Source organism: Callorhinus ursinus, unplaced genomic scaffold, assembly GCF_003265705.2.
Source record: "Callorhinus ursinus isolate GAN/ISIS: 27379988/994484 unplaced genomic scaffold, GSC_fseal_2.0 scaffold68, whole genome shotgun sequence".
Classification (NCBI taxonomy): domain Eukaryota; kingdom Metazoa; phylum Chordata; class Mammalia; order Carnivora; family Otariidae; genus Callorhinus; species Callorhinus ursinus.
The window spans coordinates 4,399,835-4,417,362 of record NW_027397130.1 but is presented as its reverse complement, the minus strand read 5'-3'; the positions used below and the strand labels follow the sequence as shown (position 1 = coordinate 4,417,362).

The 17,528-nt window shown below is 58.1% G+C and overlaps 1 protein-coding gene across 6 annotated transcripts in view; it reads left to right on the top strand.

The window, feature by feature from the left end:
• SEPTIN9 (septin 9) overlaps positions 1 to 17,528 on the top strand; it is a 151,019-nt gene that overhangs the window by 104,816 nt on the left and 28,675 nt on the right. The window contains exons 1-3 of one of the 6 annotated variants that reach the window (XM_073885923.1): positions 11,937 to 12,165; positions 12,550 to 12,633; positions 12,848 to 13,000. The exons of the other annotated variants lie outside the window; for them this stretch is intronic. Of the exons in view, the coding sequence (XP_073742024.1) occupies positions 11,952 to 12,165; positions 12,550 to 12,633; positions 12,848 to 13,000 (451 nt within the window). The 5' untranslated portion in view covers positions 11,937 to 11,951. Of the gene's footprint in view, positions 1 to 11,936; positions 12,166 to 12,549; positions 12,634 to 12,847; positions 13,001 to 17,528 lie in introns of those variants that run through there. 6 annotated transcript variants of the gene reach the window in all.

The following is a 17,528-nucleotide window of genomic DNA, read 5'->3' as shown; positions in this document are numbered from 1 at the left end:
GGGGGGAGAGCCTGGAGGCCTGGCCGCAGGAAAGCGAGCACTGTGCCAGCCGGTGGGGTGTCCTCTCAGCCTCGATCGTGCGTGTTTTTGTGCACGAGGGTGCTGGGACCGGCCCGGCGGGGCCTCTGCTGTGCGTCCCTGGTTCCCGGCAGGGTGGGAGGGGGCGGAGGCCTGCAGGAAGTTGGCAGGCAGGAAAGAGTTAATGATCGCTCCTGCTGCAGCTTTTCCCAGGGAAAGAGGCCTCTTCAGAGGAAGGGGTGGGTGGGGGATGCAGTGAGAACAGGCACCCCAGCCACCCTGCATATTTAAATTCCACCGACTTCTGCAGGCCGGCTGTTCAGAGCGCGCCCAGAAGGTGGAGGGAGAGCTTCCAATAAGCAGAGGATGGAATGAATGTGGGATTCATTACTGGAATTTGGCAATGCAAGGAGCCTCACTTTCTCCCCTGAGAGGGGACGGGGGCGGGGAGGCCCTGGGCCAGAGCCATGGTGGGGGGGGGCTGTTGGGCAACAGCCCCTGCCCATCCCCCATGGCTGAGCCCCCCCTGGGGGCCCCCCTGCTTCCCTGTGCCCAGTTCGCCCTTCCCCTGAGAAGCTCGGGCTGGAGTCACGTGCCCGGCTGGCCTCTGCTGGAGAGAATGGCCTGGCCTCGTTGGCCCCTGCCACCTACGGCCTCCTGTTTTGCTGCCCTGGCCTCTCTCACGGAGGCTGGGGCGGGCGTGGGCAAAAGCCGCTTCCCGGCCACCGCCCTGGTCCTGGAAGCCGCTGACATGTGCTGACGCCCCCGCAGGGTGGGCTGACCAGCCAGGCTCCGGGAGGACACCAGGGAGAAGGCCAGGGTGCCACCACGTGGGACAGAGCCTAAAGAATGTCCCCAAGTGTCTCTTAGGCAGGGGCTGCCACTGGGTTCCAGAACCGTACTCGGCGGATGTGGTTCGTGGAATCCTGTGGCTCCACTCCCTACAGAGGAGGAAGTCAGAGAGGCCCAGAGAAGCAGAATGTTGTAAGATGACAAATTTGTGTTTTAGGTCACTAAATTTGTAGCAATTTGTTATAGCAGCAATGGAAAGCTGATACAGTCAGGAAGTGGTGATCTTCTTCTGGAAAAATTCCGGGGGAATTCTCTATGTGTCCCGAGCCCTGGAAGATGCTGGGCTCCCCCAGCCTCTCCCCACTCCAGAGTCCGCAGGAAGGCTTCCCCAGGCAGGGCAGGAAAGAGTCCAGTCGAGAAACTGATTCCCCTTTTCACAAGTGAAGGCAAGGGTGTGAGCCGGCACGCCCAGCCTCATTCTTGGGGCTTTTTTTTTTTTCTGAGAATTCTGTAGCTGAAAGAGACTCTGGGGTTCATCTGCCTGCTTTGCAAGTGAGGAAAGGGAAGCCCAGGGAAGTTCAGTGCCAGAGTCAGAGGCACGCAGGGAGTTCAAGCCAGATTTTCAGCTCGTCCCCTCAAGCACTTTCTTCCATGGTGGACAGTTAGTGGACTTCAAGGGAGCAAACTGGATGGGCCCCGGGGAGCTGGAAGAGCAACCCCCGCAGTCTCTGCTCCCTTCCCCGCGGCCCCCAGGTGCCCCGAGGCCTGCATCGGCCACTTGTCTCAGCCCTGTAGCCCTGGGAGCCCCAGGGACCAGAGCATGCCCTGGCTAGAGGGCTAGGGCCTGGCTGAAGGTGGGGAAGGGCCAGGTGCCCTGCATGGGCATGGGGGGCTCCTCTGCAGACTGCTGCTGCCCCCTGCCTCCTGCAGGGGCCTCCAGGCTGCCGAGGGCTCCCGGAGACCTTGGTGAGTTTTCCACCCCCGCCTTTCCCCATCGGCACCCCAAGGCCAGCAGCTTGCAAGAGTTAGGCTCTTCCTTATGGCCATGAAACCATCACTTTCTGAGCTGAGTGGGGACCCGGTGATCAAATCCCTATGATCATCCTATCCTGGGGTCTGGGAAAAACAGCTGGGAGTGACACTTTAGGACATTGGGGACCTCCAGCCTCCTCACTTGGCCCTCGGCCTCTCCTGACATGTGCATACAGATGCCCCAGCCTGGGACGCCTGCTCTCTCACAGGGCTTGGGCCTCTTTTAGCATTCACTGGGAACAGCCTTGGTGGACTGTTCTCAGGTGTCAGGGGCCCTTGCTAAGTGTTGCCAGATCCTCTGCCTGGCTTCTGTCTACTTCCGCATTTTAGCTCTGTGTCTCCTCCCTGCTGGGACCTGAGCCGCCAGGGTCCCCTCACACGGAACAGAGCCTGAGCTCCGGACACCATGCAGACACATGTGCCGCACAAGGAGGTGGAAGGAATAAGGTGTCCCGTACCCCGTTTCTAACTTGTATATCGTGGTCAATGTTTATGGCATGTTACATTTTTGATGTACTTTTTAAAAAACTTTATTTTGAAATAGTCTTAGACTCACAAGACATTGCAAAAGTCACAGGAGAGAGTTTCTGTGCCCTTTACCCAGCACGGCATCCTCCCCCATGACATGTTACAGGATTTGGTTCGTTATCAAAGCCAGGAAATGACGGTGGTCCAGTATGAACTCAGCTGCAGACCTCACTAAGCTTCACCAGCTTTATGGCGCTTTGTTGTTTTGGCGTTTGGTTCCACGAACTTTTATCACGTACATGGATTCCTGTACTCCCCGCCATAGTCGGGGGACAGAAATGTTCTGTCTCCCCAAAGAATTTTGCCTGGTTTTGAACTTACCTAATGTACTAGAGACCATACTTTTATTTTTTTAAATTTATTTTTGCCTTCTTTCACTGATTATTGTGTGTGTATCTTTTTTTTTTTTTTTAACGTACTTTTAAAAGAGAAATTCCCCAGAAGATCCTGTGGGTGCACCATTAGGGTTTTAAAGCACAGATGCTCACAGCCTCTCTGTCCACCAGCAGTTTCTGCTTATTCCTGTTTTCACTTCCAGCTCAGAGCGTCATGCATCTTGAGGCTGGCAGATGCCCGCTTGCTGCAGGCTGTTCCCGGCCCCTCACCTGCACTGGTGCTGGGAAGAGGTTAGCAGGTACCGCTCTGGAGCACCTGCTCGGGTGCAGGCGTAGCGCTGGGGCTGTGCACGTTCTGCCTCTTTCCTTCTCACTCTCTGCTTCCAGGGAGGGGGGAACCCCTTCCCCCTTTGGCGTATGGGAAAACGCTTCCGAGAGCTTTAGAAATTTGCCCAGAGTCCCTCAGCTGCTAAGTGGCGGGGGATGGAATGCGAAGTGGGGTGGCTGCCTGAGACCACAGGCTCCTCCAGGCAGGGAGGGTCTGGCACTAGGGGTGCCCGGGCTTATGGAGTGAGCCCGGGAGGGTCAGCGTCCCCTCTCTGAATAAACAGCTGGAGATGATGTTCCAGCAGCTTCACAGTCTCAAGTTTCCTGAGCTCCTGGAACCAGGAGAAGAGCAGGGCCGGCTTGGGCCCAGTTCAGACAAGCTTCTCCGTTGACGCGGATGGTGTGGTTTCATCTGCACAGTGTCTGTGCTAAAGGGGTGAGGGGCTTCAGGGGCCCCCCAGTAAAAGTGGGTCTGGGGCTGAGAGAAGCCTCATGTCGGATAGCCTGAGCAGCTGGCAGACCTCAGGCGTGAGACTGAGGCCTCTGCCCTGGAGGAAAAAACAAGGTTTCCTTTGGCTGGGGTGTTTTCTGCCAGGTCACGAAAACAGGCTCGGAGTCACTGGCTCCCCCGCTCCTGGTTAGGAGCTTCGTTAGGAGCTTCGTGGTGGTTTTCGAACCCCTTTGGGGTTGTAAGTTCATTATCCTGCCCAGAAGCCCATCAGGGAGGGCAGAAAGTTTGAGCAGGCTCCTTGCAAGCAGCTGACTAGCAGATGGGTTTGTTGCCTTGGTTTGCAGGTGAGTAAACTGAGGCTCAGGGAGGTTATTATGCCTTTAGCCAGTTAGTCACAGAAAAGCTCGCGCCTTGTTATTCCCCGGGGCCTCCAAAGATTTCTTTAGTTTTTAATAAAGCTGCACCGTCCTGGACAGTGAACACCTGCATGCGTCTGTCCAGCCTGAGCAACCTCGTTAACCAGCCCTGTTTCCTTCCTCCCACCAGACGCGCCCACATCCTGCGCTCACGCTCATCCTTCCCCTGTGGGCCTTAGAACTTTTGCTGTGTTGCTGTGTTTCTCAGTCGTGCATGGTGTTGTTTTGCACGTTGCATAACTGGGGCATATTATGGATAAGCATCCTTTTGCATCTTTTTATGTTTGGAAATTGAGGTCATCTGCCCCTGTGTCTATAGTTCTGGTCTGTGCGTTTTCACTGCCAAAGGGTCATCGGTGGGTGGATATACCAGGGTTTTCTGCTCTCTCCTTGATGGACCCTGGGTTGTTTTCAGTTTCTGCTTTTATACACAATGCTGCCATGATATGTTCTTGTGTTCTCTGGTAACTTTGGAATTTGGATTTAAAAAGATTATTCCAAGATCTGTGGCAGCCTCGGGCAAGCCGTCCTACCGTGGGGCTCATGATCTCTGCTCCCACCCCAGCTTGTGTCCAGAGAGTCTGGACCAATCTGGTGTCTGGTCTGGAACCAGAGCAGAGTGCTGACAGGCTGAGAAGTCTAAACCAGTGTTTCCCAAACTCTGTTCTCTCTGGGACCATTAATAGGTATTAAAGAGGCAAAGTGGTTCTGCCATCCAACAAGTTTAAGAAATAAAGAGTTTAAACTTAAAAAAAGGAACTCTATGGAATATAATATTTAGTATGCTGACAAATACTTGTGAACATCCAAAGAGGGACTGTGGAGGGCAGCAGTTGGATATATCTGTGGAAACCTTTCAGGATGGGAGCATCCTACAGGACAAATTTTCCTGCTTTCACAGACTTTGAGAAACAGGGGTCTGAATCGTTGGCTGTGGGTGGGGAAAGGGTGCATCTGCAGTGAAGAGAGGGGTTGTTTTTGTTTTTGTTTTGTGGGGGCTGGCAAGGAAAAAACTTTTCCTCTATCCTCTTAGGTTCAGGACTTGGGGGTCTACAAATTAAACTGGCAGGAGCCCCCCCCCCCCCAAATTGAACTGTCAAGAGCCATAGTAGTGAGAGAAAAGACAGCTTTAATCATATACATATGGGAGTTTACAGAAAAATGTGACTCAAAGGGGCAGTTAGAATTTGAAGCTTATATGCTATCAGGGGAGGGGGCGAAGAGCACTTACTGGAAAACAAATGACTTTTTGGAAAGATAAGTGGCCCTCAGGAGAACAGATGGGAGGGAGATAGTTTTGTGGACGTCTGTTTAGGTGTGGTGTGAAGACTTCTCATCTGTGATAAAGTCAGTCTTGCCTGGTTGCCCAGAGCAGGGGATTGATGACAATAGAGTCCTTCTGGGAAGTTCTGCTTTTAGACAGATAAGAGATTCCAGGAGCTCAAATGGCTTCTCAGAATCACTTTTACACCACAGGGATGTACTCTGGACCCCTTCCGAGGCCTCCTTTTTTCTTGTTCTTTTTCAAGTCCCAGCCAGGCAGCGGGCAGCGTGGAGACACTTAATGAAAAGCCTGAGCCCTGCCCGTTGAATGGCCTTTTCTGACAGTTGAAGGAGGATGGTCCCCGCCCCCCGCAGCACCCCACTCATCCCACGCGTTCCTCTTGGGTACATTCGGCTCAGAATGCTCTTGCCATAGGTCCCGGGATCTCGCCAGATCCCAGACGTGTGTGTGTGTATCTGTCAGTCCCACGCAGTGTGTGTGTGTTTTTTTTAAGATTTTATTGGGGGGGGGGGGCACAAGCCAGAGGAGGGGCAGAGGGAGAGGGAGAAGCAGGCTCCCTGATCAGCAGGGAGCCGTATGTGGGGTCAGATCCCAGGACCCTGAGCCAAAGGCAGACTCTTCATCGACCGAGCCACCCAGCGCGCCCACAAGGTGCTTTCCAACCAGGAATGCAATACGCGGTAGAGTTCCCTAAGAAGTTTTCAAAAAATACGAACCCCTGGATTAGTGAAATCGGAAAGGCCAGGGTGGGGCCCAGGGCTCTGTATTTCTTGGAAGTTCCCCAGTAGAATAGCAATGGGCTGCTAGGATTGAGAACCTGTTTCCGGAAGCCAAACACCCGGGGGGTCAGAGCCGCGGGCCCCCCTCTCACTACCAAGTCCTGTCCTGTGTTGTTTGACTCAGAATCCCACCATCTTAGCTGCCCGGCTTTTGGTTTTGGTCCTTGTTTCGGTGAAGGGAGGGCGAGGCCTCTGCACCGCACCTAAAGCCAACCTGGAGCGCCCCCACCTGGCGGTCCTCCCTCCTGACACCCCGGAGAGAGCATGCAGGAGACACCTCAGTGTTCATGAATAGTCTTTGAAATCCGCACAGGGTTCGGGTTGTCCTGTGGCTGGGCATCTAGGATTCCGGCTGGGTGTCAGCGGGGAGCTTGCAGCCCCGGGGCTCGCGGGTTCCCGAGGGAGGGTGGGGTGGGTGGGGTGGGTGCGGTTGGAAGTGTGCCTGGGGCTTCTCTGATCCTCCTGAGTGGCCATCATGCCCTCGGGAGAACAGAGCTGGCTGCCAACGAGGAGCACGATTTTCTAAAGTTAAGATATCATCACATAATTTCTAAGACACCCTGTTGACATGATAGCTCTTGAAGAGGAGAAAGAAATGTGTATTAAGGTGCCCTGGAGGGGAAGAGGCAACCTGACAGTGGAGGTGGGAGGCCCACACTTCTTAGAAAGGAGGAAATGGGGCCTTCCTGCTGCTGTCCTCCACAAACACGTATCTGCTGCCTAGGAGACGAGGAGGGGGGGTGAGTAAGTCCCTCTGGCAAGTGCTCCAGATCAGGGTGTGACTCTGGAAACAGTAGGGTGGTCGCATCTGAGGGAGGGCGTCTGGAGGGCTCCCTGGAGGCGGTGACTTTTAACAGGGGTGGGGATTTTAGGGGTTTGGGAGACTGCAAGCCCTGGAGAAGACAGTGTGCTTTGAGCGGTGGCTGAGCTGGGAAGGCCGTCTCTGGGGTGGCTCTGGGGATGGAGAGGAGACCCTGGTGTGCTGTGGGACGAGGAGAGGCTGGTGCCCCGAGCAGCGCCTTTCCAGAAGGAGGGGCGGTTCATCTGTGTCACATGGTGGCCCAGGCCAGCCTGGTGGAGCTGGATGTTGGCGCTGAGTGTTTTCTCAAGAGAGCGGTTTTAATGGTGAGATGGGCAGACGCCAGACAGCAGAGGTTAAGACGCGAGCAGGTGGTAGGAGGATAGAACCACAGTGCAGACCAACTGTTAAGAGGTGGAGAGAACATCAACGGTTGGAGGACGTCGCTGGGTCCTTTGAGATTGGGAGCAGCCTGACTGTTGTCCTCTGTCAAGTTGCAAAGGAACCCGAAGAAAGATGTCAACCAGATATGACCAAACCACCAGCCCGCTAAGCATTGCTCTGTGGCAAGGGACTTTGCAGGTCCCCACCCCCCAGGCTTGCCTGAGCCCTCACTCTGGGGCCACTGGGAGTCCCTCCAGGGACAGTAGGGCCGGGTGCGGGATCCCCTCCCCCCGGGGGTGTGTGGCTGCACATGCTGGCTGCCCACATCAGCGGCGCCCCACACTGCTGCTGACCCGCCAGCCTTCCTCTGCCCCTGTGTGCAGGCCAGCCCAGCGACCCACCTGCAGAGCAAAGGGAAGGGTGTTTTTTCTTGGCCTTTGATGGCAAGTATCTGCTGCATCCCATGGGAGTTTGCCCAGCGTGTGTTGGAAAAGAGGTCGTGGGAGGGCTGAGTGTCGTGTTTACAACGAGGCTTCGGGCTTGGCAGGAGAAAGTGGGGGGCCTGGGCACTGGGGCTTGCGTGCATGAATGTGTGTGAGAGGGGGAGGGGAGGGAGGATGCCTTGTGACCACTTCCTTTCCCTTCTGCTGCTGCCGTGGGCCAGAGGGCGGGTCTTGGGCATCACGTGGGCGTCCCTGCACGGTGGGGTGCGTGACACCCCCAGACTGTGCTTTTCTCCTAACTGGCCCATTTGGAGGTGGGAGCCTGCCCCAACTGCCCCCCTGCAGCTTTCAGAGTAGGACCCTGCTGCAGGACAGCTGACCGGGGCTGCCACCTCCCTGATGACCATTCTGGTGGGGGTCCCCCAGGAAGGGCAGTGGGTGCTGCTCACGAGCAGGTGGAAATGGCCCACGGCAGGCCTCCTTGTCAGGCAGGGACACCATGGCACCCTCTCCCCTCCCTCACACGGCAGCCTGGTGTCCAGCGAGGGGGCCAGAGTTTCCCAGAAGTGACAGCCTTGGAAAATCCGACCTGGACCCCCCTCCAAAGGGCTGGGAGGGATCCTGTTCGTGCTTCTGGGCTGCCTTGGCCTGGAGCAAGTTTCCTTCTAGCTTTGAGTGTTTCTTTCCACATTTGTAGGAGGAAGCTCCTACCTTACTCTGGGTCAGGTCAGGATTGCAGGGCTGTGTAAAGGGTCCTGGGGCCGCTGTGACAAAGTACTACAAATTACCATGGCCTCATGCAACAGAAAAGCCTACTCTCCTACAGTTCTAGAAGCCCTGGGTCTAGGGTCAGGGTCACCGGGGTATGGCAAGGTGTGGGCAGGGCTGGTTCCTTCCGGAGGCCCCAAGGGAGAATCTGTCCTTGTGCCTCCTCCAGCTTCTGGTGGCTGCTGGCGGTCCTTGGCTTGTGGCCACAGCACCCCCGTCCCTGCCCCCATCGTCATGTGGTCACCTTCTCTATAGTCTTCAACTTTCCCAGAGGACACCTGTGACGAGATAGGGACCCCGGACACCGCAGGATAGTCTCTGCATCTCGAATTCCTCCTGCCATATCAGGGGACCTTCCCAGGCTCCAGGCCGGGGGTGTTGCTCCATCTGCCCCAGCACGCTTTGTCTTGGGGCCCTTGTGGTCTCCAGGTAGGAAACAACCACAACAAACCAGCTCAAGAGAAAAAAGGATGCATTAGACTCCTTTTCCTATAAATATATATTTTATGGTATCAGATACCCAGAACATGAAATTTACTGTCAGTAGCACTTAGCACATTCACAGGGTTGGGCAACATTCCCATCCCCTCAAAAGGAAACCCCATGTCTGTTAAGCGGTCAGTTCCCACCCCCCTCCCACCCTGGTCTTGGCAACCCCCAATCTGCTTTCTGTCTTTATAGACTCTTTTCTAATCAGTGTGGCTCTGTGTGACTTTGAAGTCAGTAAACAGAGGCAGGACGAGCTGGTTATTGGAAGGACGTAAGGCACAACGAAGTCGGAGTGTGGAATGGCCGGGCTCAGAAAGGGCAGGGTTTGCAAGAGCTCAGCTGGCCCACGGCCTATTCTCCCTTGCTCCTTTCTTGGGATCTCCGCCTGCGCTTCCCCCCTACTCTGGCATCTCTCCCTTTGCAAATGGCCCCAGACAACTTCCCAGCCCAGAAGTCTACATGACCTCAAGCTTCTGGACCCTCGACCAGAAAGGCTCCTTGGTCTGGGCTGCTGTGGGTGGTGGGCGGGCGGGGGGCGGGGATCTCCAGCGGCCCAGCTCATCACCTGTTTGAGCCAGGCGTTGAGGTCGGGTCGCTGGTCAGCCTGTGGCTGGCTGCCTTCGAGTCAGGAGTTCGCCCGGGCCGGAGCACCTGTGAGCCGGATAGGATAGAGAACCCCAGAAACGGGTGGTGATCTCACTGATGCTTAGCACAAATCTAGCAAAGTAACTTCTCTGGAGAAGTTCTGCTCTTTCTGATAGTAGAATCTGGGAGAAATATCCCCAGCACATCCCAGAAGGGGGACGCTGTGATGTAGGGATCAGTGGCCTCAGCCATATAGGGGATACCACTGTGGGTTCCATGGAGCTGTATCCTGTAGCACCCCAACTGTGGCTGGGCATCCACCGCTTGAGAACGAAGCATAGTGCTGAAACATTGTGGTCCGAATAAACAGCTCGCCAAGGACCTGGTGTACCCCCAGGGTGCAGTCGGGAACACCTGGACAGCTGCGCCCAGCATGGCAGCCACGGCAGCCACTGACTGCTTAAAACGTGCCGTGACCAGCGGTGCCCGGCAGGCTCCCTTAGAAGAGCATGCGACCCTTGATCTCAGGGTCGTGAGTTTGAGCCCCATGTGGGGTGCAGAAATTACTTAAATAAATAAAACCTTAAAAGGAAGAAAGAAAGAAACGTGCCTAATCCAAATCGGGAGGTGCCGTGAATGTACGATGCACACTGAATTTCAAAGACTTAGTACAGAAAGAAAAAAGAACGTGAAATATCTAAAAAGTTTCAGGGCGCCGTTGGTGAAGTGACTGCCTTTGTCTCAGGTCATGATCCCGGGGTCCTGGGGTCGAGCCCCCATGTTGGGGGGGGTCCCTGCTCAGCGGGGAGTCCGCTTCTCCCTCTGCTGCTCCCCCTGCTTATGCTCTCTCTCTCTCTTTCTCCCCTCAAATAGATTATTTTTAAAAAAATTAAAAATAAAAAAAAGTTTTTATACGGATGACATGTTGAGTTGATAATATTTTGGCTGTATTAAGTAAAATATATTAAATGTCACCTGTTTCTTCTTATAAACGTGGCCACTGGAAACTTTAAAATGTGGTGTGCTTATGGTGCCTTGCCTTCTGTTTCTGCTGGGGGATTCGGTGGGCGGCTGTGCAGGCGTCAGGCTGTTCCTCTAGATGCTGTGTGTGCCAAGCGGTCAAGAACTCTGAGCAGGCCCCAGAGTGGGGGAAGGGCCTCTGCGTTGGAAAAGCGCCCCCCGGGCGGGGGGTCTTGTCAGGTGCAGGGATTCCCCCTCCTGTGCTCTTGGAGACCCCCATCCGGAGGGCGAGGAGCGGGGAACGTGCGGAAAGCACCCAGGCCACCTCCAGGGCCAGTGGTCCGCAGGGGTGTAGGGAGGGGAGGAGGTAGCGCAGGGAGTGGCCTCGGGCAGCTGGCCGGTTGCCCACGTGGTGCCCAGGAAGGGGTGGTGGGCCCTGGGGGACAAGGCTAGGTGAGAGGCAGGGAAGGAGGTTCCAAGGGGAGCGCTGGGAAGGAAGAGCCCTGTCCACAGGACAGGTGTAGAGTGGAGATGGCATCTCCAAGGTTCCGTGTCAGCCTTGACACCCGGCATGACAGGAGTCCCTCCTGGCGTCGTTTGGTGATGGTTGTTGGAGCTGTCCTTCAGGGCCCGGCGACAAGGGTCCAGCAGGGTGGGCAGGGGGTGGCTGGCGGGGCTCGGCCCTCCCTAATTCCCTGTCCTAGGAAACCACCTCCTTGGAGGAAAGAGAGTGGCCAGTCTTCCTCCTTCCGGACGTGATGTCCGTCATCTCTTGTCTTAGTTCTTGTGACTAGAGGTGATCATGTTCATTTCACAGGTGGGGAGGGGCAGGTCCCACAGGGTTGGGTAACGAGCCGAGGCTGATTTCAGGGAGGGGGGCCTGGATTCTGGTGTGTGTCTCCGAGGCCCTCACCTCCGGTCCACCACCGTCCTCCCTTCCACTGGGGTGGGAACCAGGACGCCGGATGCCCAGTCCCTCCCCTGGATGCTCCCTGTGTTTGGCCCGGGGGCCCAGACACCCACGGCAGCGGCTCTGCGCTCTGTGTGGGGTGGGGAAGGGAGCAGGAGGGCAGCCCCCTGAGGCCATTATGGCAAACTGGGAGACTTGGGAGGCCGCGGGGAGGAAATTGGCCTCTGGAGCGCGGAGTGGCCAGGTTGGCCCCACTCGTGGCTGCTACTAGGGGGAGCTGGCTTCTGAGGAACTGGAAGGAGGACCAACTGGACGTGGTCAGTCGGCCAGTGTGGCCAGTGGGGTGGGTGCTTGGGGCCTCACCCACCAGCCATGTGGTGGGGGGGGTGTGCGCATGGGGAAGGAGAGCGTGCATCGGAGCGGGGCCTGGGCCAGAGTTACTCCTCCAGAGAGTGGGAGGATGGACGGCCCTAGGCCAGCCTGCTCAGGTGTCACTAAGGGCTCCTTTGCACTTGAACTTCCTCCCTCCCGGCCTCTGCAAATTCCCCAAACCAGCGGGAACTTTCTCCTAGTCGGGAGTAGGCCTGGGGCTGCCTTGGCCACGCCTGTGCCTGGGAGTGACTCATCAGGGTCAGAGGTCGTGGCACAGGATGGGTCTGGCAGATCCCAGCGCCCAGGCCCAGCCCCAAACAGCGGGGCTCCCAAGCTCCTCCCTCTGGGGACCACCTAGCCCATCCCCCTCAGGGTCCCAGCACATCACCGGGGTCTGCAGGGAGGGTGACTCATCGCCCGGGGCCCTGAGGGCTGTAGGAGCTGCCGCCCGAATCGGAGTCCTTAGGCTCCAGGAAGAAGAAGGAGCTCAGGGTGAGCTGGCACCACCCCCATCTCCCTAGCCTCTACCCCGGTCCCCCTTCTGCTGCTTCTCCCTTGGGGGTGTTTCCACCACAGTAGCCCTAGGCAGTGGACGGCACACAGGGCTGGCTGTGCTCCGGCCCCCGACGCCCGGACTCCGGGACAACCCCGGCTTTGGTTCTTGACGGCTTTCCTGGGGAGGTCTGCCGACCCGGGGCGGGGGGAGGCCTGCCCGCTGGGCTGGGCATGTCATCTGAGCTGGCCGGGGTCAGGGTCCACTTGGGGCTCACCTGGCAGAGGGGGGAGTGCTGGGCGGGGCGGCAGTGAGAGAGGGTGCCCCCCGGGGCAGCGCCAGATTCCCGGCACCAGCCTGCACTCCCGTCCCGCCTCACCCAGGCAGGAGGACAGTTTGGGAGGAGAGGACTGGAGGCTTTGCCGGCGCACTGACTTCTGGCCAGGGCAGTTGGACCGGGCGTCCAGGTGAGAGCCTCCTTCCCTCTCTCCTACCCGGCGGCCGGAGCGCTTTCCTTTTGGGGGTGACTCTGAGGCCGGCTGGGGAGCCTGGCGTTTCTCATGTCCGGGATGCACCCCGCACATCCCGGTTGGTGTCAGGCCTTCAGCCAGGCACCCCTGGTCTCCTCTGGCGGCCCCCCCCTCCACTCCCCTCGCCCTGCCCCCGAGCCTCCGTTCTCAGGCGGTCCCTCCTACCTCTGCCCGCGCTCTGGGAGGCTCCTTGTTCCGCGGCCACAAAGCCCCTTTGATCCTCTGCTCGGCTCGGAGCCATGTGACCTGGTGGGCGGGCCGCGCTCTCTGCCGGCGGCCGGCGCAGCCCGACTCAGCTGCTGGGGTGAGTCCTCCGCTCCCTTTGTTCCTTGCAGCCTCGCACCGGTGGCGGGGGGCCCTCAGGTGGTGCAGCCGCGCCGTGGCCCTCCGAGGGCGCGGCGGCGGGGCTGGGAACGGCGCCTCCCCGGGGCGACCCCCTGCCCCTCCCCCCCGGGCCCGGCCCCCCCCCCCCCCCCGCCGGCAGGACAGCCCTGGGTCCCCGGGAGAGGGGCGGCGGGAGCTCGGTCTCCACGCGGGGCCCAGATTTTCGGCCGCGGAGCAGAAGAAAAGGGCTTTGTGCGGCCACAGCTATCTCTTTGTAAATATTTGGCCAGCTAGGCTGAGTGGTTAGGTCTTTCTCGGCGGGGAGTTTCTTGGAGCCTGTTTCCCTTTCGCAAGGGGCTTCCCTGACTTCTAGGAGGCCGGGGTGGGGGGGGGCGGACTCGGATTGGCCACCGTGCCTCTTAAAACCGTTCCGCACCGATTGTCAGCCGTTGGGGCCGGCGGCCCAGAGGGCGGGCCGGAGATGGGCTTCAGCAGACGCTAGAAATGCGGGATCCGACGTGGTATTGTGCGCCGGGGAGTCGGCTGCTTCTCGTCTCTGGGTTCCGGGGAGCTGTGGGGAGGTGCGGCTTGTTCCCGGAGCGGGCAGGGGCCGGAATGCGTGCGCCCTGCCGGAGGAGGAGTGGAACAGTGCGCCGCTCCTTGTCAAGGAGCAGGGGCGAGGAAGCAGCTCCATGGGGACCTGCTATGGAAAGGGCCTTCCAGCTGAGACTCTGGGGAAGCCCCCAGACTCAAATCCCACCGCCGGCCCAGCGCATCACTTGTGCGCCAATGCTGGGAGGGCTGAGGTGCTTCAGAGCCAATGCCATTTGCCCCTGGAACTTCATCCCACATGCCGCCCCCCCCCCCAGGATCCCTCCATCCTGGTCCTCCTCCGTTTCCTCTCTGCCAGGAAATCTGCCGGGCTTTTGTCAGAGGTTTGGGGGAGCATCTCTGCTCACCAAAGAGCAGTTTGAAACTCCTTTCCTGGAGAAAAATGTGCCGTCCAGTCAGTGGGTTTCTGGCTGTAGGGACAGCACCCCAGTAGGAATTTGGTTTGGATCCCTCATGGAAAATCCTGTTTGGGGACAAGGGAGAAAAAGTCCCCATTCTCGTATAATCCCTTAGATTCCCTTATAATTTACATGTGGGTTTCCCACTTCATTCATGTTGCTTTGCCTCCATGGGTGTTTACATAAATGTCATTTCTCTTTGGCTGGCTCCCCGTGGCAACCAGGGGGCCCCTTTCCAGGAAATAGAAAGAAGAATGAGTTTGTTTAACCATTTGGGGCCAGAGGGCCAGTGTCTGCTTGAACCTCTTTGATAGGGTAGGGTTCTTGCTTCTCTCCTTTGGGTCACCTTTGGGCTAAGGTGTGACTGTGGAAGGAGACCTCTTCCGTGGCTGACCCCTCCCAGGCATTCCCACTGCCCCCGATCATTTCCGTGTTGTGGCACCTGCAACACTATTGCGTCCACTGGTGTGTGTGTGTATATTTCCGCCAGACTGCTCCACGTGGCTGGCACAGCGTCAGGGATGACGGCCAGGTCGCCGGTGTGTGGGGAGGGGCCTACTCTGTGTGGGGCACTTTGCGCTCCAGGACCCAGGAGACAGCACCCTTCTTGATGGGAAGGGGGCAGTCACAAGGCTCCACCCACCCAAGCCAAAGATAGCCCTGGTTGGGGCCCGTGGGGTCATTCCCTGAGTGCCTGGCCCACTGCCCCAAGCCTGGAGGACAGGGTTCACAGGGGCTTTCACCCCAGAAGCCCTGTACCCACTTGGGCGACCAGAGTCTTTGGGCTGACTTCCCTCCCCACCCCTCCCCACCTCCCTGGCCACATACCCTCCCCACTTCCTGTTGTGTCACTGCCTGAGCTGCCCTTGTCATTGTCAGATAGGACAGAAGCATTCCCTAGGGGCATTCACAGAGGGGAAGACCCCATCCTTAAGAGAGCGCCCCCAGCAGCCTCCAGCCATGCCCAGCTTCCTGTGTTGTCAGAGATCTCCGTGCTTTCTTAGGAAGCTGTTGGTTGACTGGCCGAGCTTCCGTTATCCCATGCCCCCTGCGCCATGAACTCTTGGGTCGGCTTTTCCGTACCACCCGAGGGTTCTGGGCACCCTCCTACTCTTCTTGGCCAAGTGCACAGGAAGAATGACTATTTCAGGGACCATGATCTCGGGATAGCCCTGCTCCCTACTCCCTGCAGCCGGTCTCTTGGGGAAGATGGTTCCAGCACAAATCACAGCCCTTGGCCGAGACTCCATTCCCATACTTCTGCCTTCCATTGACAAGCTTTGATTTGTTTATTGAGCGTCAGCCTGGTTCCTTGGACAGGTAGGGGCCTGTTCTCAGGAGCTCAGTGGAGTCTTACGAGGCCTGCCCAGGACCGCTCCTGAGGGTGGTGGGCTGTGCAGTTAGCTGTGCAGGCGAGCCTGATCTTGGAGGAGCAGGCGGGAAGGCAGGGGAGGCCCAGGTCTAATTACAGGCCCTCCAGCCCGCCCACCTCCCAGCGGGATCATTGGGAGCCTTGTTCCACAGTTGGTGGAGGGGTGGGTGGCAACATCTCACCCGTCATGGCTCGGCCCTGGGCCGGGGGTGCAGGAGTGGGGTCCAGGTGCTCCCCTCATCTCTTTCTCTGTTACCACCTCTGGGAAGCACCGGGCCTCCAGGCCTGAGGGGCAAAAGAACAGGCCTGCGAGGCCCAGGGGTTCCAAGTTCTGATTCTGACTTTGTGCAGGGGCCTGAGCTGCCACTTGCTGTCTGGGCGGGCTGTTCCCACCATCAGAGCAGAGTTGCTGCTCCGCGCTCGGGAGCTGGTTTCTGCGAGGAGGGCCTGGGCCTTGGTCTGGGGACAGCAGCCTCGCGCAGAGGGTCTGCAAGGTGAGGGTCAGCCTGTCGGCTCGCTCCCGTTGTCCCGGCTGTTTCAACCTCGACCGAGTTTTCAACGTTGGTGAATTTGGTTTGGGTTCAGTAGCTGGATCATGGCAGAAGCACCCCCAAATTTCTTGTCCCTCTCCTGAAGCTGGGGGTGAGGGGACAGCCTCTGAGATGTTGGCTCCCAAGCACCCAAGGCTGTATTTGGAACCCCAGCTCTGGGTTGGGGGTGAGTCACCGACACTGACCCCCACTTGGCCTTGGGGAAGGAGGCTCTCTGGTGCTGCTGTGGAGCTCCTTGCTGTGTCCCCCAGAGGCCTGCCAGCCCCGGCCCTGCCCTGTGAGTGCCAGGCACTGAATGCCTGGTCATCTGGATGGTCATCGGAAGAGTGTCCTTGCTGGTGTCCCCAGTGGAATGTGCACAGACCTCCCCCTGCCTCCCAGGCCCAGTTCTAGGTGCCTGTCACCAGGCCTCTGACAGCAAATAAGATTTTCCTAGCCCAGAGCAGGACGGTGAATCCACTCTCCTGCGTGGAGGACACCCCCCTCCACACCGGGGGGGGGACGTTTGTGTCCTGTCTTTCGCTAGACTGTGGACTTGCGTCGAGATGGCATTTCATCGATCTCGGTCTCCGGGTCCTGGACCTCACAGGAGCTTGCTCAGTTCACGTTTGAATGAATGCACTCTGGTCAGCATGGTGTGACTCCAGCTTTTCATCTTCTGTCCAAATACTCTGGTTTCTGTACAACTAGCTCGAGAGCCTTAACAAGAGCAGCCGTGGGTCCTGCTGTCTTCAACACAGGCTCTTCTGGAGTGTTTCCTTCAGGATCTGAATGCATTCTCCCCGGGGCAGGGGACTGGCCCAGATGACCCTGGCCCTGCTCCATGCCCTGGTTCCGGGGAAGTAGGGGACGAAGGAGAGGACCCATGCTGCCCCCCATCACTGCCTGTCCGCCGTGGGCTCCGAAGACTGAGGCTGGTGGCAGCAGCCCCACTGAGTTGGACGGGAGTGGCTGCCGGTTGTGGCTGGAGGGCCACAGGTGGGCAGCTCGGCGGAGCAGTGGAAGGAGGTGGCACATCCGTGGCGGGGCCTCGTGTGCTACCAGGAACTCTCTGCCTCTTGGCCTCACTCACCCGTCCCGGCCTAGGCCTGTGGACAACAGCCACGGAGTGGGGGGAGGCTGTGGTTCGGTTTGCAGACCACACGCTCTTCTGATGCAGGGCTGGTACCCGTCACTCCGGAGCTTGGCCGTCGGTCTGCTGGGGCCGGTCCCTGCGGCCGGCACTGTCCTGCTGACCACGGTCAGCTCTGGGCCTGGTACCCGGGGCCCTCGGTCTTCATCTTGGGGAGTTTAAGTAACGAGGCTGCCTGGTTCCATACCTGGAAACTGAGGCAAAAGAGTGAAGTCATCTCCAAAGCGTTTTTAGGTGGGTGAGAAAGTTTCTTCCAAGACAATAAATAAGGTCACTTAATAGGAATGAGTTTATTTATTACAGAAGAAGTGAGCTTTACGCTGACCCCTGGAGCCACCCCGCCCCAAGGCTGGTTTGCTCTGTGTGGATGCAGGCGCCTCCTCCCAGCGCTCCTGCAGCCTCTTCTCCCCGGAGCGCACCGGAGCTCACCTGGCCGGCCGGGG